The sequence below is a fragment of the Pristiophorus japonicus genome, unplaced genomic scaffold, assembly GCF_044704955.1.
Source record: "Pristiophorus japonicus isolate sPriJap1 unplaced genomic scaffold, sPriJap1.hap1 HAP1_SCAFFOLD_1148, whole genome shotgun sequence".
In the NCBI taxonomy this organism is placed as follows: domain Eukaryota; kingdom Metazoa; phylum Chordata; class Chondrichthyes; family Pristiophoridae; genus Pristiophorus; species Pristiophorus japonicus.
Window position 1 is genome coordinate 49,843 of NW_027250808.1, and position 26,752 is coordinate 76,594.

Sequence of the window (26,752 nt, forward strand, 5' to 3'; positions counted from 1 at the left end):
ATCAGTGTCACCCTCCGGGAGATCAGTGTCACCCTCCGGGAGATCAGTGACCCTCCGGAAGATCAGTGTCCCTCCGGGAGATCAGTCACCCTCCGGGAGATCAGTGTCACCCTCCGGGAGATCAGTGTCCCTCCGGGCGATCAGTGTCACCCTCCGGGAGATCAGTGTCCCTCCGGGAGATCAGTGTCCCTCCGGGAGATCAGTGTCACCCTCCGGGAGATCAGTGTCACACTCCGGGAGATCAGTCACCCTCCGGGAGATCAGTGTCCCTCCGGGAGATCAGTCACCCTCCGGGAGATCAGTGTCACCCTCCGGCAGATCAGTGTCCCTCCGGGAGATCAGTGTCCCTCCGGGAGATCAGTGTCACCCTCCGGGAGATCAGTGTCCCTCCGGGAGATCAGTGTCCCTCCGGGAGATCAGTGGCACCCTCCGGGAGATCAGTGGCACCCTCCGGGAGATCAGTGTCCCTCCGGGAGATCAGTGTCACTCTCCGGGAGATCAGTGTCCCTCCGGGAGATCAGTCACCCTCCGGGAGATCAGTGTCCCTCCGGGAGATCAGTGTCACCCTCCGGGAGATCAGTGTCCCTCCGGGAGATCAGTGTCACCCTCCGGGAGATCAGTGTCCCTCCGGGAGATCAGTGGCACCCTCCGGGAGATCAGTCACCCTCCGGGAGATCAGTGTCACCCTCCGGGAGATCAGTGTCCCTCCGGGAGATCAGTGTCACCCTCCGGGAGATCAGTGTCCCCCTCCGGGAGATCAGTGTCACCCTCCGGGAGATCAGTGTCCCTCCGGGAGATCAGTCACCCTCCGGGAGATCAGAGTCACCCTCCGGGAGATCAGTGTCCCTCCGGGAGATCAGTCCTCCTCCGGGAGATCAGTGTCACCCTCCGGGAGATCAGTGTCACCCTCCGGGAGATCAGTCAACCTCCGGGAGATCAGTGTCACCCTCCGGGAGATCAGTCACCCTCCGGGAGATCAGTCAACCTCCGGGAGATCAGTGTCATCCTCCGGGAGATCACCCTCCGGGAGATCAGTGTCACCCTCCGGGAGATCAGTGTCACCCTCCGGGAGATCACCCTCCGGGAGATCAGTGTCCCTCCGGGAGATCAGTCACCCTCCGGGAGATCAGTGTCACCCTCCGGGAGATCAGTGTCCCTCCGGGAGATCAGTCACCCTCCGGGAGATCAGTGTCCCTCCGGAAGATCAGTGTCACCCTCCGGGAGATCAGTGTCACCCTCCGGGAGATCAGTCAACCTCCGGGAGATCAGTGTCACCCTCCGGGAGATCAGTCACCCTCCGGGAGATCAGTGTCACCCTCCGGGAGATCACCCTCCGGGAGATCAGTGTCCCTCCGGGAGATCAGTCACCCTCCGGGAGATCAGTGTCATCCTCCGGGAGATCACCCTCCAGGAGATCAGTGTCACCTTCCGGGAGATCAGCGTCACCCTCCGGGAGATCAGTGTCCCTCCGGGAGATCAGTCACCCTCCGAAAGATCAGTCACCCTCCGGGAGATCAGTGTCACCCTCCGGGAGATCAGTGTCCCTCCAGGAGATCAGAGTCACTCTCCGGGAGATCAGTGTCCCTCCGGGAGATCAGTCACCCTCCGGGAGATCAGTGTCACACTCCGGGAGATCAGTCACCCTCCGGGAGATCAGTGTCCCTCCGGGAGATCAGTCACCCTCCGGGAGATCAGTGTCACCCTCCGGGAGATCAGTGTCCCTCCGGGAGATCAGTGTCCCTCCGGGAGATCAGTGTCACCCTCCGGGAGATCAGTGTCCCTCCGGGAGATCAGTGGCACCCTCCGGGAGATCAGTGGCACCCTCCGGGAGATCAGTGTCACCCTCCGGGAGATCAGTGTCCCTCCGGGAGATCAGTGTCACTCTCCGGGAGATCAGTGTCCCTCTCCGGGAGATCAGTGTCCCTCCGGGAGATCAGTCACCCTCCGGGAGATCAGTGTCACCCTCCGGGAGATCAGTGTCACCCTCCGGGAGATCAGTGACCCTCCGGGAGATCAGTGTCCCTCCGGGAGATCAGTCACCCTCCGGGAGATCAGTGTCACCCTCCGGGAGATCAGTGTCCCTCCGGGCGATCAGTGTCACCCTCCGGGAGATCAGTGTCCCTCCGGGAGATCAGTGTCCCTCCGGGAGATCAGTGTCACCCTCCGGGAGATCACCCTCCGGGAGATCAGTGTCCCTCCGGGAGATCACCCTCCGGGAGATCAGTGTCACCCTCCGGGAGATCAGTCACTCTCCGGGAGATCAGTCACCCTCCGGGAGATCACCCTCCGGGAGATCAGTGTCCCTCCGGGAGATCATTCACCCTCCGGGAGATCAGTGTCACCCTCCGGGAGATCAGTCACCCTCCGGGAGATCAGTCACCCTCCGGGAGATCATTCAACCTCCGGGAGATCAGTGTCACCCTCCGGGAGATCAGTGTCACCCTCCGGGAGATCAGTCACCGCTCCGGGAGATCAGTCACCCTCCGGGAGATCAGTGTCACCCTCCGGGAGATCAGTCACCCTCCGGGAGATCAGTCACCGCTCCGGGAGATCAGTCACCCTCCGGGAGATCAGTGTCACCCTCCGGGAGATCAGTGTCACCCTCCGGGAGATTACCCTCCGGGAGATCAGTGTCACCCTCCGGGAGATCAGTGTCACCCTCCGGGAGATCAGTCACCCTCCGGGAGATCAGTGTCACCCTCCGGGAGATCAGTGTCACCCTCCGGGAGATCAGTGTCCCTCCGAGAGATCAGTCAGCCTCCGGGAGATCAGTGTCACCCTCCGGGAGATCAGTCACCCTCCGGGAGATCAGTGTCACCCTCCGGGAGATCAGTCACCCTCCGGGAGATCAGTGTCACCCTCCGGGAGATCAGTGTCACCCTCCGGGAGATCAGTGTCCCTCCGGGAGATCAGTCACCCTCCGGGAGATCACCCTCCGGGAGATCAGTGTCACCATCCGGGACATCAGTGTCACCCTCCGGGAGATCAGTCACCCTCCGGGAGATCAGTGTCACTCTGCGGGAGATCAGTCACCCTCCGGGAGATCAGTGTCACCCTCCGGGAGATCAGTGTCCCTCCGGGAGATCAGTGTCACCCTCCGGGAGATCAGTCACCCTCCGGGAGATCAGTGTCCCTCCGGGAGATCAGTCACCCTCCGGGAGATCAGTCACCCTCCGGGAGATCAGTGTCCCTCCGGGAGATCAGTCACCCTCCGGGAGATCAGTGTCACCCTCCGGGAGATCAGTGTCCCTCCGGGAGATCAGTGTCCCTCCAGGAGATCAGTGTCCCTCCGGGAGATCAGTGTCCCTCCGGGAGATCAGTGTCCCTCCAGGAGATCAGTGTCCCTCCGGGAGATCAGTGTCACCCTCCGGGAGATCAGTCACCGCTCCGGGAGATCAGTCACCCTCCGGGAGATCAGTGTCACCCTCCGGGAGATCAGTGTCCCTCCGGGAGATCAGTGTCACCCTCCGGGAGATCAGTCACCCTCCGGGAGATCAGTGTCACCCTCCGGGAGATCAGTGTCACTCTCCTGGAGATCAGTGTCACTCTCCGGGAGATCACCCTCCGGGAGATCAGTGTCCCTCCGGGAGATCAGTCACCCTCCGGGAGATCAGTGTCATCCTCCGGGAGATCACCCTCCGGGAAATCAGTGTCACCCTCCGGGAGATCAGCGTCACCCTCCGGGAGATCAGTGTCCCTCCGGGAGATCAGTCACCCTCCGGGAGATCAGTCACCCTCCGGGAGAGCAGTGTCACCCTCCGGGAGATCAGTGTCCCTCCGGGAGATCAGTGGCACCCTCCGGGAGATCAGTGTCACCCTCCGGGAGATCAGTGTCCCTCCGGGAGATCAGTGTCACTCTCCGGGAGATCAGTGTCCCTCCGGAAGATCAGTCACCCTCCGGGATATCAGTGTCACCCTCCGGGAGATCAGTCACTCTCCGGGAGATCAGTGTCCCTCCGGGAGATCAGTCACCCTCCGGGAGATCAGTCACCCTCCGGGAGATCAGTGTCATCCTCCGGGAGATCAGTGTCACACTCCGGGAGATCAGTCACCCTCCGGGAGATCAGTGTCCCTCCGGGAGATCAGTCACCCTCCGGGAGATCAGTGTCACTCTCCGGGAGATCAGTGTCCCTCCGGGAGATCAGTGTCCCTCCGGGAGATCAGTGTCACCCTCCGGGAGATCAGTGTCACCCTCCGGGAGATCAGTCACTCTCCGGGAGATCAGTGACCCTCCGGGAGATCAGTGGCACCCTCCGGGAGATCAGTGTCACCCTCCGGGAGATCAGTGTCCCTCCGGGAGATCAGTGTCACTCTCCGGGAGATCAGTGTCCCTCCGGGAGATCAGTCACCCTCCGGGAGATCAGTGTCACCCTCCGGGAGATCAGTGTCACCCTCCGGGAGATCAGTCACCCTCCGGGAGATCAGTGTCACCCTCCGGGAGATCAGTGTCCCTCCGGGAGATCAGTCACCCTCCGGGAGATCAGTGTCACCCTCCGGGAGATCAGTGTCCCTCCGGGCGATCAGTGTCACCCTCCGGGAGATCAGTGTCCCTCCGGGAGATCAGTGTCCCTCCGGGAGATCAGTGTCACCCTCCGGGAGATCACCCTCCGGGAGATCAGTGTCCCTCCGGGAGATCACCCTCCGGGAGATCAGTGTCACCCTCCGGGAGATCAGTCACTCTCCGGGAGATCAGTCACCCTCCGGGAGATCACCCTCCGGGAGATCAGTGTCCCTCCGGGAGATCATTCACCCTCCGGGAGATCAGTGTCACCCTCCGGGAGATCAGTCACCCTCCGGGAGATCATTCACCCTCCGGGAGATCAGTGTCACCCTCCGGGAGATCAGTGTCCCTCCGGGAGATCATTCACCCTCCGGGAGATCAGTTTCACCCTCCGGGAGATCAGTGTCCCTCCGGGAGATCAGTCACCCTCCGGGAGATCAGTCACCGCTCCGGGAGATCAGTCACCCTCCGGGAGATCAGTGTCACCCTCCGGGAGATCAGTGTCACCCTCCGGGAGATTACCCTCCGGGAGATCAGTGTCACCCTCCGGGAGATCAGTGTCACCCTCCGGGAGATCAGTGTCCCTCCGGGAGATCAGTGTCCCTCCAGGAGATCAGTGTCCCTCCGGGAGATCAGTGTCACCCTCCGGGAGATCAGTCACCCTCCGGGAGATCAGTGTCACCCTCCGGGAGATCAGTGTCACCCTCCGGGAGATCAGTGTCCCTCCGGGAGATCAGTGTCACCCTCCGGGAGATCAGTCACCCTCCGGGAGATCAGTGTCACCCTCCGGGAGATCAGTGTCACTCTCCGGGAGATCAGTGTCACTCTCCGGGAGATCAGTGTCACTCTCCGGGAGATCACCCTCCGGGAGATCAGTGTCCCTCCGGGAGATCAGTCACCCTCCGGGAGATCAGTGTCATCCTCCGGGAGATCACCCTCCGGGAAATCAGTGTCACCCTCCGGGAGATCAGCGTCACCTTCCGGGAGATCAGTGTCCCTCCGGGAGATCAGTGTCACTCTCCGGGAGATCAGTGTCCCTCCGGGAGATCAGTCACCCTCCGGGAGATCAGTGTCACCCTCCGGGAGATCAGTCACTCTCCGGGAGATCAGTGTCCCTCTCCGGGAGATCAGTCACCCTCCGGGAGATCAGTCACCCTCCGGGAGATCAGTGTCACCCTCCGGGAGATCAGTGTCCCTCCGGGAGATCACCCTCCGGGAGATCAGTGTCACCCTCCGGTAGATCAGTCACTCTCCGGGAGATCAGTCACCCTCCGGGAGATCACCCTCCGGGAGATCAGTGTCCCTCCGGGAGATCATTCACCCTCCGGGAGATCAGTGTCACCCTCCGGGAGATCAGTCACCCTCCGGGAGATCATTCACCCTCCGGGAGATCAGTGTCACCCTCCGGGAGATCAGTGTCCCTCCGGGAGATCATTCACCCTCCGGGAGACCAGTGTCACCCTCCGGGAGATCAGTGTCCCTCCGGGAGATCAGTCACCCTCCGGGAGATCAGTCACCCTCCGGGAGATCAGTGTCACCCTCCGGGAGATCAGTGTCACCCTCCGGGAGATCAGTCACCCTCCGGGAGATCAGTGTCACCCTCCGGGAGATCAGTCACCCTCCGGGAGATCAGTGTCACCCTCCGGGAGATCAGTGTCCCTCCGGGAGATCAGTCAGCCTCCGGGAGATCAGTGTCACCCTCCGGGAGATCAGTGTCCCTCCGGGAGATCAGTGTCACCCTCCGGGAGATCAGTCACCCTCCGGGAGATCAGTGTCACCCTCCGGGAGATCAGTGTCACCCTCCGGGAGATCAGTGTCCCTCCGGGAGATCAGTCACCCTCCGGGAGATCACCCTCCGGGAGATCAGTGTCACCATCCGGGAGATCAGTGTCACCCTCCGGGAGATCAGTCCCCCTCCGGGAGATCAGTGTCACTCTGCGGGAGATCAGTCACCCTCCGGGAGATCAGTGTCCCTCCGGGAGATCAGTGTCCCTCCGGGAGATCAGTGTCACCCTCCGGGAGATCAGTGTCACCCTCCGGGAGATCAGTGTCACCTTCCGGGAGATCAGTCACCCTCCGGGAGATCAGTGTCCCTCCGGGAGATCAGTGTCACCCTCCGGGAGATCAGTGTCCCTCCGGGAGATCAGTGTCACCCTCCGGGAGTGATCAGTGTCCCTCCGGGAGATCAGTGTCACCCTCCGGGAGATCAGTCACCCTCCGGGAGATCAGTCACCCTCCGGAAAGATCAGTGTCACCCTCCGGGAGATCAGTCACCCTCCGGGAGATCAGTGTCACCCTCCAGGAGATCAGTGTCCCTCCGGGAGATCAGTCACCCTCCGGGAGATCAGTGTCACCCTCCGGGAGATCAGTGTCCCTCCGGGAGATCAGTGTCCCTCCGGGAGATCAGTGTCACCCTCCGGAAAGATCAGTGTCACCCTCCGGGAGATCAGTCACCCTCCGGGAGATCAGTGTCACCCTCCGGGAGATCAGTGTCCCTCCGGGAGATCAGTCACCCTCCGGGAGATCAGTGTCACCCTCCGGGAGATCAGTGTCCCTCCGGGAGATCAGTGTCACCCTCCGGGAGATCAGTCACCCTCCGGGAGATCAGTGTCACCCTCCGGGAGATCAGTGTCACTCCGGGAGATCAGTCACCCTCCGGGAGATCAGTCACCCTCCGGGAGATCAGTCACCCTCCGGGAGATCAGTGTCCCTCCGGGAGATCAGTGTCCCTCCGGGAGATCAGTGTCACCCTCCGGAAGTGATCAGTGTCCCTCCGGGAGATCAGTGTCACCCTCCGGGAGATCAGTGTCACCCTCCGGGAGATCAGTCACCCTCCGGGAGATCAGTGTCACCCTCCGGGAGATCAGTCACCCTCCGGGAGATCAGTGTCACCCTCCGGGAGATCAGTGTCCCTCCGGGAGATCAGTCAGCCTCCGGGAGATCAGTGTCACCCTCCGGGAGATCAGTGTCCCTCCGGGAGATCAGTGTCACGCTCCGGGAGATCAGTCACCCTCCGGGAGATCAGTGTCACCCTCCGGGAGATAAGTGTCACCCTCCGGGAGATCAGTGTCCCTCCGGGAGATCAGTCACCCTCCGGGAGATCACCCTCCGGGAGATCAGTGTCACCATCCGGGAGATCAGTGTCACCCTCCGGGAGATCAGTCACCCTCCGGGAGATCAGTGTCACTCTGCGGGAGATCAGTCACCCTCCGGGAGATCAGTGTCCCTCCGGGAGATCATTCACCCTCCGGGAGATCAGTGTCACCCTCCGGGAGATCAGTGTCCCTCCGGGAGATCATTCACCCTCCGGGAGATCAGTGTCACCCTCCGGGAGATCAGTGTCCCTCCGGGAGATCAGTCACCCTCCGGGAGATCAGTCACCGCTCCGGGAGATCAGTCACCCTCCGGGAGATCAGTGTCACCCTCCGGGAGATCAGTGTCACCCTCCGGGAGATTACCCTCCGGGAGATCAGTGTCCCTCCGGGAGATCAGTCACCCTCCGGGAGATCAGTCACCGCTCCGGGAGATCAGTCACCCTCCGGGAGATCAGTGTCACCCTCCGGGAGATCAGTGTCACCCTCCGGGAGATCAGTCACCCTCCGGGAGATCAGTGTCACCCTCCGGGAGATCAGTCACCCTCCGGGAGATCAGTGTCACCCTCCGGGAGATCAGTGTCCCTCCGGGAGATCAGTCAGCCTCCGGGAGATCAGTGTCACCCTCCGGGAGATCAGTGTCCCTCCGGGAGATCAGTGTCATCCTCCGGGAGATCAGTCACCCTCCGGGAGATCAGTGTCACCCTCCGGGAGATCAGCGTCACCCTCCGGGAGATCAGTGTCCCTCCGGGAGATCAGTCACCCTCCGGGAGATCACCCTCCGGGAGATCAGTGTCACCATCCGGGAGATCAGTGTCACCCTCCGGGAGATCAGTCCCCCTCCGGGAGATCAGTGTCACTCTGCGGGAGATCAGTCACCCTCCGGGAGATCAGTGTCCCTCCGGGAGATCAGTGTCACCCTCCGGGAGATCAGTGTCACCCTCCGGGAGATCAGTCACCCTCCGGGAGATCAGTGTCCCTCCGGGAGATCAGTGTCACCCTCCGGGAGATCAGTGTCCCTCCGGGAGATCAGTGTCACCCTCCGGGAGTGATCAGTGTCCCTCCGGGAGATCAGTGTCACCCTCCGGGAGATCAGTCACCCTCCGGGAGATCAGTCACCCTCCGGGAGATCAGTGTCACCCTCCGGAAAGATCAGTGTCACCCTCCGGGAGATCAGTCACCCTCCGGGAGATCAGTGTCACCCTCCGGGAGATCAGTGTCCCTCCGGGAGATCAGTCACCCTCCGGGAGATCAGTGTCACCCTCCGGGAGATCAGTGTCCCTCCGGGAGATCAGTGTCCCTCCGGGAGATCAGTGTCACCCTCCGGAAAGATCAGTGTCACCCTCCGGGAGATCAGTCACCCTCCGGGAGATCAGTGTCACCCTCCGGGAGATCAGTGTCCCTCCGGGAGATCAGTCACCCTCCGGGAGATCAGTGTCCCTCCGGGAGATCAGTGTCACCCTCCGGGAGATCAGTCACCCTCCGGGAGATCAGTGTCACCCTCCGGGAGATCAGTGTCACCCTCCGGGAGATCAGTCACCGTCCGGGAGATCAGTCACCCTCCGGGAGATCAGTGTCCCTCCGGGAGATCAGTGTCCCTCCGGGAGATCAGTGTCACCCTCCGGGAGTGATCAGTGTCCCTCCGGGAGATCAGTGTCACCCTCCGGGAGATCAGTGTCACCCTCCGGGAGATTACCCTCCGGGAGATCAGTGTCACCCTCCGGGAGATCAGTGTCACCCTCCGGGAGATCAGTCACCCTCCGGGAGATCAGTGTCACCCTCCGGGAGATCAGTCACCCTCCGGGAGATCAGTGTCACCCTCCGGGAGATCAGTGTCCCTCCGGGAGATCAGTCAGCCTCCGGGAGATCAGTGTCACCCTCCGGGAGATCAGTGTCCCTCCGGGAGATCAGTGTCACCCTCCGGGAGATCAGTCACCCTCCGGGAGATCAGTGTCACCCTCCGGGAGATCAGTGTCACCCTCCGGGAGATCAGTGTCCCTCCGGGAGATCAGTCACCCTCCGGGAGATCACCCTCCGGGAGATCAGTGTCACCATCCGGGAGATCAGTGTCACCCTCCGGGAGATCAGTCACCCTCCGGGAGATCAGTGTCACTCTGCGAGAGATCAGTCACCCTCCGGGAGATCAGTGTCCCTCCGGGAGATCAGTGTCACCCTCCGGGAGATCAGTGTCACCCTCCGGGAGATCAGTCACCCTCCGGGAGATCAGTGTCCCTCCGGGAGATCAGTGTCACCCTCCGGGAGATCAGTGTCACCCTCCGGGAGTGATCAGTCACCCTCCGGGAGTGATCAGTCACCCTCCGGGAGATCAGTCACCCTCCGGGAGATCAGTGTCACCCTCCGGGAGATCAGTGTCACCCTCCGGGAGATCAGTCACCCTCCGGGAGATCAGTCATCCTCCGGGAGATCAGTGTCACCCTCCGGGAGATCAGTGTCACCCTCCGGGAGATCAGTGTCCCTCCGGGAGATCAGTGTCACCCTCCGGGAGATCAGTGTCCCTCCGGGAGTGATCAGTGTCCCTCCGGGAGATCAGTGTCACCCTCCGGGAGATCAGTCACCCTCCGGGAGATCAGTCATCCTCCGGGAGATCAGTGTCACCCTCCGGGAGATCAGTGTCACCCTCCGGGAGATCAGTGTCCCTCCGGGAGATCAGTGTCACCCTCCGGGAGATCAGTGTCCCTCCGGGAGATCAGTGTCCCTCCGGGAGATCAGTGTCCCTCCGGGAGATCAGTGTCACCCTCCGGGAGATCAGTCACCCTCCGGGAGATCAGTGTCCCTCCGGGAGATCAGTGTCACCCTCCGGGAGATCAGTCACCCTCCGGGAGATCAGTGTCACCCTCCGGGAGATCAGTGTCACCCTTCGGGAGATCAGTATCCCTCCGGGAGATCAGTGTCACCCTCCGGGAGATCAGTCACCCTCCGGGAGATCAGTGTCACCCTCCGGGAGATCACCCTCCGGGAGATCAGTCACCCTCCGGGAGATCAGTGTCACCCTCCGGGAGATCAGTCACCCTCCGGGAGATCAGTGTCACCCTCCGGGAGATCAGTCACCCTCCAGGAGATCAGTGTCACCCTCCGGGAGATCAGTCACCCTCCGGGAGATCAGTGTCATCCTACGGGAGATCCCCCTCCGGGAGATCAGTGTCACCCTCCGGGAGATCAGTGTCCCTCCGGGAGATCAGTCACCCTCCGGGAGATCACCCTCCGGGAGATCAGTGTCACCGTCCGGGAGATCAGTGTCCCTCCGGGAGATCAGTGTCCCTCCGGGAGATCAGTCATCCTCCGGGAGATCACCCTCCGGGAGATCAGTGTCACCCTCCGGGAGATCAGTGTCCCTCCGGGAGATCAGTCACCCTCCGGGAGATCACCCTCCGGGAGATCAGTGTCACCCTCCGGGAGATCAGTCACCCTCCGGGAGATCAGTGTCACCCTCCGGGAGATCAGTCACCCTCCGGGAGATCAGTGTCATCCTACGGGAGATCCCCCTCCGGGAGATCAGTGTCACCCTCCGGGAGATCAGTCACCCTCCGGGAGATCAGTCACCCTCCGGGAGATCAGTCATCCTCCGGGAGATCAGTCACCCTCCGGGAGATCAGTGTCACCCTCCGGGAGATCAGTGTCACCCTCCGGGAGATCAGTGTCACCCTCCGGGAGATCAACCTCCGGGAGATCAACCTCCTGGAGATCAGTGTCCCTCCGGGAGATCAGTCACCCTCCGGGAGATCAGTGTCCCTCCAGGAGATCAGTCACCCTCCGGGAGATCAGTCACCCTCCGGGAGATCACACTCCGGGAGATCAGTCACCCTCCGGGAGATCACCCTCCGGGAGATCAGTCACCCTCCGGGAGATCAGTGTCACCCTCCGGGAGATCAGTGTCACCCTCCGGGAGATCACCCTCCGGGAGATCAGTCACCCTCCGGGAGATCAGTGTCACCCTCCGGGAGATCAGTGTCACCCTCCGGGAGGTCACCCTCCGGGAGATCACCCTCCGGGAGATCAATTACCCTCCGGGAGATCACCCTCCGGGAGATCAGTCACCCTCCGGGAGATCAGTGTCACCCTCCGGGAGATCAGTGTCACCCTCCGGGAGATCACCCTCCGGGAGATCAGTGTCACTCTCCGGGAGATCACCCTCCGGGAGATCAGTCACCGCTCCGGGAGATCAGTGTCACCCTCCGGGAGATCACCCTCCGGGAGATCAGTGTCACCCTCCGGGATATCACCCTCCGGGAGATCAGTCAACCTCCGGGAGATCAGTCACCCTCCAGGAGATCAGTGTCACCCTCCGGGTGATCACCCTCCGGGAGATCAGTCAACCTCCGGGAGATCAGTCAACCTCCGGGAGATCACCCTCCGGGAGATCAGTCACCGCTCCGGGAGATCAGTGTCACCCTCCGGGAGATCAGTGTCACCCTCCGGGAGATCACCCTCCGGGAGATCAGTGTCACCCTCCGGGAGATCAGTGTCACCCTCCGGGAGATCACCTTCCGGGAGATCAGTGTCACCCTCCGGGAGATCACCCTCCGGGAGATCAGTCAACCTCCGGGAGATCTGTCAACCTCCGGGAGATCACCCTCCGGGAGATCAGTCACCGCTCCGGGAGTGCGACTCGATCCTGCTGCTCAGGACTGGGAACACGAGCTGCACTTGGCCCCACAACTCCAGCCTCGTGTGTGGGGAACAATACAGTCCCGTAACTGGGATCGTCACCGCAACCGGGATCGTCACCGGGCTCGTCACCGGAACCGGGATCGTCACCGCAACCGGGATCGTCACCGGGATCGTCACCGCAACCGGGATCATCAACGGAACCGGGATCGTCACCGGGATCGTCACCGGGATCGTCACCGGAACCGGGATCGTCACCGGGATCGTCACCGGAACCGGGATCGTCACCGGGATCGTCACCGCAACCGGGATCATCAACGGAACCGGGATCGTCACCGGGATCGTCACCGGGATCGTCACCGGAACCGGGATCGTCACCGGGATCGTCACCGGGATCGTCACCGGGATCGTCACCGGAACCGGGATCGTCACCGGAACCGGGATCGTCAACGGAACCGGGATTGTCAACGGAACCGGGATCGTCACCGCAACCGGGATCGTCAACGGAACCGGGATTGTCACCGCAACCGGGATCGTCAACGGAACCGGGATCGTCACCGCAACCATCACCGGAATAATCGTATCGACAACAACTTGCATTTCTATAGCGACTTCAATGTAGTAAAATGTACTGAGGCAAATCATAGAGTGTTATCCAAGTGACATAAGGAGAAATTAGGGCAGGTGATCAAAATCTGGGTCAGAGGTGGGTTTTAAAGAGGGTCTTGAAGGAGGAGAGAGAGGTAGAGAGGTGGAGAGGTTTAGGGAGGGAGTTCCAGAGCTTGGGGCCCAGGCAACAGAAGGCACGGCCATCGATGGTGGAGCGATTATAATCAGGGATGGTCAGGAGGGCAGAATTAGAGGAGCGTAGACATCTTGAGGGGTTGTGTGGCTGGAGGAGATTACAGAGATAGGTAGGGGCGAGGGCCATGGAGGGATTTGTAAACCAGGATGGAGAATTTTGAAATCAAGGTGTTGCTTAACCGAGAGCCAATGTAGGTCAGTGAGCACTGGGGGTGATGGGTGAGCGGGACTGGGTGCGAGTTCGGACACGGGGCAGTGAGCACAGGGGGTGATGGGTGAGTGGGACTCGGTGTGAGTTAGGACACAGGGTCAGCGAGCACAGGGGGTGATGGGTGAGTGGGACTGCGTGTGAGTTAGGACACGGGGCACAGGGGCTGATGGGTGAGTGGGACTGGGTGTGAGTTAGGACACGGGACAGTGAGCACAGGGGGTGATGGGTGAGCGGGACTGGGTGTGAGTTAGGACACGGGACAGTGAGCACAGGGGGTGATGGGTGAGTGGGACTGGGTGTGAGTTAGGACACGGGTCAGTGAACACAGGGGGTGATGGGTGGGTGGGACTGGGTGTGAGTTAGGACACGGGTCAGTGAGCACAGGGGGTGATGGGTGAGTGGGATTGGGTGCAAGTTAGGACACGGGGTACAGGGAGTGATGTGTGAGTGGGACTGGGTGTGAGTTAGGACACGGGGCACAGGGGGTGATGGGTGAGTGGGACTGGGTGTGAGTTCGGACACGGGGTACAGGGGGTGATGGGTGAGTGGGACTGGGTGTGAGTTAGGATACGGGGCACAGGGGGTGATGGGTGAGCGGGACTGGGTGTGTGTTAGGACACGGGGTACAGGGGGTGATGGGTGAGTGGGACTGGGTGTAAGTTAGGACACGGGGCAGTGAGCACAGGGGGTGATGGGTGAGTGGGATTGGGTGCAAGTTAGGACACGGGGTACAGGGAGTGATGTGTGAGTGGGACTGGGTGTGAGTTAGGACACGGGGCACAGGGGGTGATGGGTGAGTGGGACTGGGTGTGAGTTCGGACACGGGGTACAGGGGGTGATGGGTGAGTGGGACTGGGTGTGAGTTAGGATACGGGGCACAGGGGGTGATGGGTGAGCGGGACTGGGTGTGTGTTAGGACACGGGGTACAGGGGGTGATGGGTGAGTGGGACTGGGTGTAAGTTAGGACACGGGGCAGTGAGCACAGGGGGTGATGGGTGAGTGGGACTGGGTGTGAGTTAGGACACGGGGCAGTGAGCACAGGGGGTGATGGGTGAGTGGGACTGGGTGTGAGTTAGGACACGGGGCAGTGAGCACAGGGGGTGATGGGTGAGTGGGACTTGGTGTGAGTTAGGACACGGGGTCAGTGAGCACAGGGGGTGATGGGTGAGTGGGACTGGGTGCGAGTTAGGACACGGGGCAGTGAGCACAGGGGGTGATGGGTGAGTGGGACTGGGTGTGAGTTAGGACACGGGTCAGTGAGCACAGGGGGTGATGGGTGAGTGGGACTGGGTGTGAGTTAGGACACGGGGCAGTGAGCACAGGGGGTGATGGGTGAGTGGGACTGGGTGTGAGTTAGGACACGGGGCAGTGAGCACAGGGGGTGATGGGTGAGTGGGACTGGGTGTGAGTTAGGACACGGGGCAGTGAGCACAGGGGGTGATGGGTGAGCGGGACTGGGTGTGAGTTAGGACACGGGGCACAGGGGGTGATGGGTGAGTGGGACTGGGTGTGAGTTAGGACACGGGGCAGTGAGTACAGGGGGTGATGGGTGAGTGGGACTGGGTGTGAGTTAGGACACGGGGTCAGTGAGCACAGGAGGTGATGGGTGAGTGGGACTGGGTGTGAGTTAGGACACGGGGCAGTGAGCACAGGGGGTGATGGGTGAGTGGGACTGGGTGTGAGTTAGGACACGGGGCAGTGAGCACAGGGGGTGATGGGTGAGTGGGACTGGTTGTGAGTTAGGACACGGGGCAGTGAGCACAGGGGGTGATGGGTGAGTGGGACTGGGTGTGAGTTAGGACACGGGGCAGTGAGCACAGGGGGTGATGGGTGAGTGGGACTGGGTGTGAGTTAGGACACGGGGCACAGGGGGTGATGGGTGAGTGGGACTGGGTGTGAGTTAGGATACGGGGTACAGGGGTTGATGGGTGAGTGGGACTGGGTGTGAGTTAGGATACGGGGTACAGGGGGTGATGGGTGAGTGGGACTGGGTGTGAGTTAGGACACGGGGTACAGAGGGTGATGGGTGAGTGGGACTGGGTGTGAGTTAGGACACAGGGTACAGGGGGTGATGGGTGAGTGGGACTGGGTGTGAGTTAGGACACGGGGCAGTGAGCACAGGGGGCGATGGGTGAGTGGGACTGGGTGTGAGTTAGGACACGGGGCAGTGAGCACAGGGGGTGATGGGTGAGTGGGACTGGGTGTGAGTTAGGATACGGGGTACAAGGGGTGATGGGTGAGTGGGACTGGGGGTGAGTTAGGACACGGGGCAGTGAGCACAGGGGGTGATGGGTGAGTGGGACGGGGTGTGAGTTAGGACACGGGGCAGTGAGCACAGGGGGTGATGGGTGAGTGGGACTGGGTGCGTGTTAGGACACGGGGCAGTGAGCACAGGGGGTGATGGGTGAGTGGGACTGGGTGTGAGTTAGGACACGGGGTACAGGGGTTGATGGGTGAGTGGGACTGGGTGTGAGTTAGGGCACAGGGGGTGATGGGTGAGTGGGACTGAGTGCGAGTTAGGACACGGGGCAGTGAGCACAGGGGGTGATGGGTGAGTGGGACTGGGTGTGAGTTAGGGCACAGGGGGTGATGGGTGAGTGGGACTGGGTGTGAGTTAGGGCACAGGGGGTGATGGGTGAGTGGGACTGAGTGCGAGTTAGGACACGGGGCAGTGAGCACAGGGGGTGATGGGTGAGTGGGACTGGGTGTGAGTTAGGACACGGGGTACAGGGGGTGATGGGTGAGTGGGACTGGGTGTGAGTTAGGACACGGGGTACAGGGGGTGATGGGTGAGTGGGACGGGGTACAGGGGGTGATGGGTGAGTGGGACTGGGTGTGAGTTAGGACACGGCGTACAGGGGGTGATGGGTGAGTGGGACGGGGTGTGAGTTAGGACACAGGGCAGTGAGTACAGGGGGTGATGGGTGAGTGGGACTGGGTGTGAGTTAAGACACGGGGTACAGGGGCTGATGGGTGAGTGGGACTGGGTGTGAGTTAGGACACGGGGTACAGGGGGTGATGGGTGAGTGGGACTGGGTGTGAGTTAGGACACGGGGTACAGGGGGTGATGGGTGAGTGGGACTGGGTGTGAGTTAGGACACGGGGTACAGGGGGTGATGGGTGAGTGGGACTGGGTGTGAGTTAGGACACGGGGTACAGGGGGTGATGGGTGAGTGGGACGGGGTGTGAGTTAGGACACGGGGTACAGGGGGTGATGGGTGAGTGGGACTGGGTGTGAGTTAGGACACGGGGTACAGGGGGTGATGGGTGAGTGGGACTGGGTGTGAGTTAGGACACGGGGTACAGGGGGTGATGGGTGAGTGGGACGGGGTGTGAGTTAGGACACAGGCCGGCCGAGTTTTGGATCACCTCCAGTTTCCGTGGGGTAGAATGTGGGAGGCCGGCCAGGAGAACGTTGCAATAGTCCAGTCTGGAGGTTTTGAAGCAATAAAGAGGGTCCGAGCGGAATGTTGTCCCCGCCCGAGTCTCTCACCTCCACACTGCTCCACATTGCATTCCCTCCTCTGATCTGGCGATCCGGGACATCCTGTCCCACCGTGCTGGGTCCTCGGACTGTCGCACTCCCGCACTCGGTGCTGGAACCCTCCACCACATGGCTCTGAGCAGGGGATCCACGAGCCCCACACACCCCACTCTCCCTGTAACTGACAGGCAGCATGTGGGGCACAGGCCAGCTCACCTCGCACACACGTACTGTACAAAGAGCAAATCACAGAGTCAGGCTGGTCCGCGGGAGGGGGAGGGGCCGGGGGAGGGGGAGGGGCCGGGGGAGGTGCCCGTGTCCCAGGGGAGGGGCCAGGGGAGGGGCCGGGGAGGGGGAGGAGAGGGGAGGGGGAGGGGCCTGTGTCCCGGGGGAGGGGAGGGGGAGGGGCCCGTGTCCCGGGGAGGGGGAGGGGCCGGGGGAGGGGCCCGTGTCCCGGGGGAGGGGCCAGGGGAGGGGCCGGGGAGGGGGAGGGACCCGTGTCCCGGGGGAGGGGGAGGGGAGGGGCCCGTGTCCCGGGGAGGGGGAGGGGCCGGTGCCCCCTGGGGAGGGGCCAGGGTCCTATGGGGGAAGGGGCCGGTGTGCCCCCGGGGGACGGGCCGGTGTCCCAGGGGGGAGGGGCCGGGGGAAGTGGCCGGTGTGTCCCCGGGGGAGGGGCCGGTGTCCCGGGGGGGGAGGGGGAGGGGGAAGGGGCCGGTGTGTCCCCGGGGGAGGGGCCGGTGTCCCGGGGGGGGAGGGGTCGGGGGAAGGGGCCGGTGTCCCCCCGGGGGAAGGGGCCGGTGTGTCCCCGGGGGAGGGGCCGGTGTGTTCCCGGGGGAAGGGGCCGGTGCCCCGGGGGAGGGGCCGGTGTCCTGGGGGGGAGGGGTCGGGAGAGGAACCGGTGCCCTGGGGGAGGGGCCGGTGTGTCCCCGGGGGAGGGGCCGGTGTCCCGGGGGAGGGGCCGGTGTGTCCCGGGGGGAGGGGCCGGTGTCCCGGGGGAGGGGCCGGTGTGTCCCCGGGAGAGGGTCCTGTGTGCCCCCGGGGGACGGGCCGGTGTCCCAGGGGGGAGGGGCCGGGGGAATGGGCCGGAGGGTTCGGAGACTGAGTATTGGAGCAGGATCTCACCAGTTGTCACACTCGATCTGCCTGCTCTCTCCTGGCTCTGTGTATATCCAGTCCTCAACGTCTGGGTGAAGCCTCCCGCTGCCGGCCTCACTGGTGCCTGGCAGAAAACGAACGAGGTCCCTCACTTATATTCATCAACAGCAGCACAACTGACCAAACCCAGTGTGTACGGGGTAGACCTGAGCTCTCGGCTCCAGCTTCTGGTGCTCAGCTCAGCCCAAACACTGCACCCTCCCAACCTCACTCCTCCACAATCACAGGCTCAGCATTGTCCCCCAGGCTGGGTCTGAACCCTCAGCACTCAGTGATCCCCTCAGTCCCACTCCCCGCTCTGTGACAGAGTGATCCCCTCAGTCCCACTCCCCGCTCTGTGACAGAGTGATCCCCTCAGTCCCACTCCCCGCTCTGTGACAGAGTGATCCCCTCAGTCCCACTCCCCGCTCTGTGACAGAGTGATCCCCTCAGTCCCACTCCCCGCTCTGTGACAGAGTGATCCCCTCAGTCCCACTCCCCGCTCTGTGACAGAGTGATCCCCTCAGTCCCACTCCCCGCTCTGTGACAGAGTGATCCCCTCAGTCCCACTCCCCGCTCTGTGACAGAGTGATCCCCTCAGTCCCACTCCCCGCTCTGTGACAGAGTGATCCCCTCAGTCCCACTCCCCGCTCTGTGACAGAGTGATCCCCTCAGTCCCACTCCCCGCTCTGTGACAGAGTGATCCCCTCAGTCCCACTCCCCGCTCTGTGACAGAGTGATCCCCTCAGTCCCACTCCCCGCTCTGTGACAGAGTGATCCCCTCAGTCCCACTCCCCGCTCTGTGACAGAGTGATCCCCTCAGTCCCACTCCCCGCTCTGTGACAGAGTGATCCCCTCAGTCCCACTCCCCGCTCTGTGACAGAGTGATCCCCTCAGTCCCACTCCCCGCTCTGTGACAGAGTGATCCCCTCAGTCCCACTCCCCGCTCTGTGACAGAGTGATCCCCTCAGTCCCACTCCCCGCTCTGTGACAGAGTGATCCCCTCAGTCCCACTCCCCGCTCTGTGACAGAGTGATCCCCTCAGTCCCACTCCCCGCTCTGTGACAGAGTGATCCCCTCTATAATACTCGCCCAGCAATGTGATCGCCCCTTTTTTGTTCTTCAGTTTGACCCACATGGCCTTGTTTGATGATCCCTCGAACATATCGTCCCTCCTCACTGCTGCAATAGTTTCTTTAATCAATGGTGCCTCCTTCATTGGCCACAATTCCCTGCGAGCTCCATAGCTCCGCTCCGCCGTACCTGGCCAGAAACGTCACCTCGGTGCCCCCAGGAGGGCACTGCACGGAAGGTGAGCACCAGGCCACCACTCTCCTCACACCCATTTGGCTCGGTTAGATTGCGGCCACTTTCAGCGGCCGTGACCTCGTTTCCGATAACGCCGCCAACATTGCCAGTGAACACGAGTATCTCCCCCCAATGAGTCTACAACATTGTGACCTTGTTGGGGTCAGGATTTGGTGCAGTGACCTTCACTTACCTCGAGACTTACAGCGACACTCGCTCCGGGGAACACAAGACCCATTCTGCAGGAGCAGGCCAGCTGGACAGCCACAGGATGGCCAGCAATCGGGATCAGAATCAGGATCGGGAACCTCATCGTCCAGACAAAGCACATCTGGGGACAGATCGTCACAGGATCGAGGACATCGCCGGCCACAAGGCAATAATAGCTGGTCCCCAACACAATCTGTCAACAAGAGTAACCGGTCACACGCCAGGCTCAGACTGACCCCCGAGCCCCACTCCCTGATCCCCCAATCTCCCCCCGAGCCCCCACCTCCTGATCTCCCCAAACTCCCCCCGAGCCCCCCAATCTCCCCCCGAGCCCCACCCACTGATCTCCCCCAATCTCCCCCCGAGTCCCACCCCCTGATCCCCCCCAATCTCCCCCCGAGCCCCCAATCTCCCCCCCGAGCCTCCAATCTCCCCCCGAGCCCCCAATCTCCCCCCGAGCCCCACCCTCTGATCCCCCCAATCAACCCCCGAGCCCCCACCCCACTCCCTGAACCCCCAATCTCCCCCCGAGCCCCCAATCTCCCCCCGAGCCCCCCAATCTCCCCCCGAGCCCCACCCACTGATCCCCCCCAATCTCCCCCCGAGCCCCCACCCCCTGATCTCCCCAATCTCCCCCCGAGCCCCCAGCCCCTGATCTCCCCAAACTCCCCCCGAGCCCCCCAATCTCCCCCCGAGCCCCACCCACTGATCTCCCCCAATCTCCTCCCGAGTCCCACCCCCTGATCCCCCAATCTCCCCCCGAGCCCCCAATCTCCCCCCCGAGCCCCCACCCCCTGATCCCCCCAATCTCCCCCCAAGCCCCACCCCCTGATCTCCCCCCGAGCCCCCAATCTCCCCCCGTGAGCCCCCAATCTCCCCCCGAGCCCCCACCCCACTCCCTGATCCCCCAATCTCCTCCCGAGCCCTCAATCTCCCCCCGAGCCCCCACCCCCTGATCCCCCAATCTCCCCCCGAGCCCCCAATCTCCCCCCGAGCCCCCACCCCCTGATCTCCCCAAACTCCCCCCGAGCCCCCCAATCTCCCCCCGAGCCCCACCCACTGATCTCCCCCAATCTCCCCCCGAGCCCCACCCACTGATCTCCCCCAATCTCTCCCCGAGTCCCACCCCCTGATCCCGCAATCTCCCCCCGAGCCCCCAATCTCCCCCCGAGCCACCAATCTCCCCCCTGAGCCCCCACCCCCTGATCCCCTCAATCTCCCCCAAAGCCCCACCCCCTGATCTCCCCCCGAGCCCCCAATCTCCCCCCGAGCCCCCAATCTCCCCCCGAGCCCCCACCCCACTCCCTGATCCCCCAATCGCCCCCCGAGCCCCCAATCTCCCCCCGAGCCCCCAATCTCCCCCCGAGCCCCCACCCCGATCCCCCAATCTCCCCCCGAGCCCCACCCCCTGATCCCCCCAATCTCCCCCCGAGCCCCCAATCTCCACCCGAGCCACACCCCCTGATCCCCCCAATCTCCCCCCGAGCCCCCAATCTCCCCCCGAGCCCCCAATCTCCCCCCGAGCCCCCACTCCCTGATCTCCACAATCTCCCCCCGAGCCCCCAATCTCCCCCCGAGCCCCACCCACTGATCCCCCTAATCTCCCCCGAGCCCCCAATCTCCCCCCGAGCCCCACCCCCTGATCCCCCAATCTCCCCCCGAGCCCCCAATCTCCCCCCGAGCCCCCAATCTCCCCCCGAGCCCCACCCTCTGATCCCCCCAATCTCCCCCCGAGCCCCACCCCCTGATCCCCCAATCTCCCCCCGAGCCCCACCCCCTGATCCCCCCAATCTCCCCCGAGCCCCCAATCTCCCCCCGAGCCCTCACTCCCTAATCCCCCAATCTCCCCCCGAGCCCCCACTCCCTGATCCCCCAATCTCCCCCCGAGCCCCCACTCCCTGATCCCCCAATCTCCCCCCGAGCCCCCACTCCCTGATCCCCCAATCTCCCCCCGAGCCCCCACTCCCTGATCCCCCCAATCTCCCCCCCGAGCCCCCACCCCACTCCCTGATCCCCCAATCTCCCCCTGAGCCCCCAATCTCCCCCAGAGCCCCCAATCTCCCCCCGAGCCCCACCCCCTGATCCCTCCAATCTCCCCCCGAGCCCCCAATCTCCCCCGAGCCCCCAATCTCCCCCAGAGCCCCCACCCCACTCCGTGATCCCCCCAATCTCTCCCCCGAGCCCCCAACCCCTGATCCCCCCACCTCCCCCCGAGCCCCAAATCTCCCCCCGAGCGCCCATCCCACTCCCTGATCCCCCAAATCTCCCCCCGAGCCCCCACCCCACTCACTGACCCCCCAATCTCCCCCTGAGCCCCCACCCCCTGATCCCCCCAATCTCCCCCCGAGCCCCCACCCCCTGATCCCCCCAATCACCCTCCGAGCCCCCACCCCCACTCTCTGATTCCACCACCTCCCCCGAACTCACCAATCTCCCCCCAAGCCCCCCACCCCAGGACTCCCAGAGCCACTCCCTCTCGACGGTATACCTCCCGCCTGGGCCGGGGTTAGTGGAGTCCTGATTCGATGCTGAGGGGGTTTCCGGTTTTATCCGTATTGTGTGCCGGGGCTGACCCCGCTCCCCAGAAACACACCCTGCTACCCCGTGTGCTCACAGCACCTGACCCCACCTCAGGCCCACACACTGACCCCACACACTGACCCCGCCTCAGGCCCACACACTGAGACCACACACTGACCCCGCCTCAGGCCCACACACTGACCCCGCCTCAGGCCCACACACTGAGACCACACACTGACCCCGCCTCAGGCCCACACACTGACCCCACACACTGACCCCGCCTCAGGCCCACACACTGAGACCACACACTGACCCCGCCTCAGGCCCACACACTGAGACCACACACTGACCCCGCCTCAGACCCACACACTGAGACCACACACTGACCCCACACACTGACCCTGCCTCAGGCCCACACACTGACCCCGCCTCAGACCCACACACTGAGACCACACACTGACCCTGCCTCAGGCCCACACACTGACCCCGCCTCAGACCCACACACTGAGACCACACACTGACCCCACACACTGACCCCGCCTCAGACCCACACACTGAGACCACACACTGACCCCACACACTGACCCTGCCTCAGGCCCACACACTGACCCCGCCTCAGACCCACACACTGAGACCACACACTGACCCCACACACTGACCCTGCCTCAGGCCCACACACTGACCCCGCCTCAGGCCCACACACTGAGACCACACACTGACCCCACACACTGACCCCGCCTCAGACCCACACACTGACCCCGCCTCAGACCCACACACTGAGACCACACACTGACCCCACACACTGACCCCGCCTCAGACCCACACACTGACCCCGCCTCAGGCCCACACACTGAGACCACACACTGACCCCACACACTGACCCCGCCTCAGACCCACACACTGACCCCGCCTCAGACCCACACACTGAGACCACACACTGACCCCACACACTGACCCTGCCTCAGGCCCACACACTGACCCCGCCTCAGGCCCACACACTGACCCCGCCTCAGGTCCACACACTGACCCCACACACTGACCCCACACGCTGACCCCGCCTCAGGCCCACACACTGACCCCGCCTCAGGCCCACACACTGAGACCACACACTGACCCCACACGCTGACCCCGCCTCAGGCCCACACACTGACCCCGCCTCAGGCCCACACACTGACCCCGCCTCAGGTCCACACACTGACCCCACACACTGACCCCGCCTCAGGCCCACACACTGACCCCGCCTCAGGCCCACACACTGAGACCACACACTGACCCCGCCTCAGGCCCACACACTGACCCCGCCTCAGGCCCACACACTGAGACCACACACTAACCCTGCCTCAGGCCCACACACTGAGACCACACACTGACCCCACACGCTGACCCCGCCTCAGACCCACACACTGACCCCGCCTCAGGCCCACACGCTGAGACCACACACTGACCCCGCCTCAGGCCCACACACTGACCCCGCCTCAGGCCCACACACTGAGACCACACACTGACCCCACACGCTGACCCCGCCTCAGGCCCACACACTGACCCCGCCTCAGGCCCACACGCTGAGACCACACACTGACCCCGCCTCAGGCCCACATACTGAGACCACACACTGACCCCGCCTCAGGCCCACACACTGAGACCATACACTGACCCCGCCTCAGGTCCACACACTGACCCCGCCTCAGGCCCACACACTGAGACCATACACTGACCCTGCCCCAGGCCCACACACTGACCCCGCCTCAGGCCCACACACTGACCCTACCCCAGGCCCACACACTGACCCCACACACTGAGACCACACACTGACCCCGCTTCAGGCCCTCACACTGACCCTGCCTCAGGCCGACACACTGACCCTGCCTCAGGCCCACACACTGACCCCACACACTGAGACCACACACTGACCACGCCTCAGGCCCACACACTGACCCCACACACTGACCCCGCCTCAGGCCCACACACTGAGACCACACACTGACCCCGCCTCAGGCCCACACACTGAGACCACACACTGACCCCACACACTGACCCCGCCTCAGGCCCACACACTGAGACCACACACTGACCCCACACACTGACCCCGCCTCAGGCCCACACACTGACCCCACACACTGACCCCGCCTCAGGCCCACACACTGAGACCACACACTGACCCCGCCTCAGGCCCACACACTGAGACCACACACTGACCCCACACACTGACCCCGCCTCAGACCCACACACTGAGACCACACACTGACCCCACACACTGACCCTGCCTCAGGCCCACACACTGACCCCGCCTCAGACCCACACACTGAGACCACACACTGACCCCACACACTGACCCTGCCTCAGGCCCACACACTGACCCCGCCTCAGGCCCACACACTGAGACCACACACTGACCCCACACACTGACCCCGCCTCAGACCCACACACTGACCCCGCCTCAGACCCACACACTGAGACCACACACTGACCCCACACACTGACCCTGCCTCAGGCCCACACACTGACCCCGCCTCAGGCCCACACACTGAGACCACACACTGACCCCACACGCTGACCCCGCCTCAGGCCCACACACTGACCCCGCCTCAGGCCCACACACTGACCCCGCCTCAGGTCCACACACTGACCCCACACGCTGACCCCGCCTCAGGCCCACACACTGACCCCGCCTCAGGCCCACACGCTGACCCCGCCTCAGGTCCACACACTGACCCCACACACTGACCCCGCCTCAGGCCCACACACTGACCCCGCCTCAGGCCCACACGCTGACCCCGCCTCAGGTCCACACACTGACCCCACACACTGACCCCGCCTCAGGCCCACACACTGAGACCACACACTGACCCTGCCTCAGACCCACACACTGACCCCGCCTCAGGCCCACACACTGAGACCACACACTAACCCTGCCTCAGGCCCACACACTGACCCCGCCTCAGGCCCACACACTGAGACCACACACTGACCCCACACGCTGACCCCGCCTCAGGCCCACACACTGACCCCGCCTCAGGCCCACACGCTGAGACCACATACTGACCCCGCCTCAGGCCCACATACTGAGACCACACACTGACCCCGCCTCAGGCCCACACACTGAGACCACACACTGACCCCGCCTCAGGTCCACACACTGAGACCAGACACTGACCCTGCCCCAGGCCCACACACTGACCCCGCCTCAGGCCCACACACTGACCCTACCCCAGGCCCACACACTGACCCCACACACTGAGACCACACACTGACCCCGCTTCAGGCCCTCACACTGACCCTGCCTCAGGCCGACACACTGACCCTGCCTCAGGCCCACACACTGACCCTGCCTCAGGCCCACACACTGACCCCACACACTGACCCTGCCTCAGGCCCACACACTGACCCCACACACTGACCCTGCCCCAGGCCCACACACTGACCCTGCCCCAGGCCCACACACTGAGACCACACACTGATCCCACACACTGATCCCACACACTGACCCCACACACTGACCACACACTGAGACCACACACTGAGACCACACACTGAGACCACACACTAAGACCACACACTGACCCCACACACTGACCCCACACACTGAGACCACACACTGACCCCACACACTGACCCCACACACTGACCCCACACACTGAGACCACACACTGAGACCACACACTGAGACCACACACTGACCCCACACACTGACCCCACACACTGACCCCACACACTGAGACCACACACTGAGACCACACACTGACCCCACACACTGAGACCACACACTGAGACCACACACTGAGACCACACACTGAGACCACACACTGAGACCACACACTGAGACCACACACTGACCCCACACACTGAGACCACACACTGAGACCACACACTGAGGCCACACACTGACCCCACACACTGAGACCACACACTGAGACCACACACTGAGACCACACACTGAGACCACACAATCAGACCATACACTGACCCCACACAGAGACCACACACTGAGACCACACACTGACCCCACACACTGACCCCACACACTGAGACCACACACTGAGACCACACACTGAGACCACACACTGACCCCACACAGAGACCACACACTGAGACCACACACTGAGACCACACACTGACCCCACACAGAGACCACACACTGAGACCACACACTGAGACCACACACTGACCCCACACACTGACCCCACACACTGAGACCACACACTGAGACCACACACTGAGACCACACACTGAGACCACACACTGACCCCACACACTGAGACCACACACTGAGACCACACACTGAGACCACACACTGAGACCACACAATCAGACCATACACTGACCCCACACAGAGACCACACACTGAGACCACACACTGAGACCACACACTGACCCCACACTGAGACCACACACTGAGACCACACACTGACTCCACACACTGAGACCACACACTGAGACCACACACTGAGACCACACACTGACCCCACACACTGAGACCACACACACTGACCACACACTGAGACCACACACTGAGCCCACACACTGAGCCCACACACTGAGCCCACACACTGAGCCCACACACTGAGCCCACACACTGAGCCCACACACTGAGCCCACACACTGAGCCCACACACTGACCCCACACACTGAGACCACACACTGAGACCACACACTGAGACCACACACTGAGACCACACACTGAGACCACACACTGACCCCACACACTGAGACCACACACTGAGACCACACACTGAGACCACACACTGAGACCACACACTGAGACCACACGCTGAGACCACACGCTGAGACCACACACTGACCCCACACACTGACCCCACACACTGACCCCACACACTGAGACCACACACTGAGCCCACACATT

At 63.0% G+C, this 26,752-nt stretch overlaps 1 protein-coding gene across 1 annotated transcript in view; it reads right to left on the reverse strand.

Moving 5' to 3' along the window:
- The window catches only part of LOC139241874 (uncharacterized), a gene marked incomplete at its 3' end in the record, with an annotated part of 72,446 nt that overhangs the window by 41,262 nt on the left and 4,432 nt on the right, over positions 1–26,752 (reverse strand). The window contains exons 2-4 of the mRNA XM_070870112.1: positions 19,355–19,564; positions 17,842–17,938; positions 16,729–16,949 (exon numbers count right to left, since the gene is read on the reverse strand). Of these exons, the coding sequence (XP_070726213.1) occupies positions 16,729–16,949; positions 17,842–17,938; positions 19,355–19,564 (528 nt within the window). The remainder of the gene's footprint in view (positions 1–16,728; positions 16,950–17,841; positions 17,939–19,354; positions 19,565–26,752) is intronic.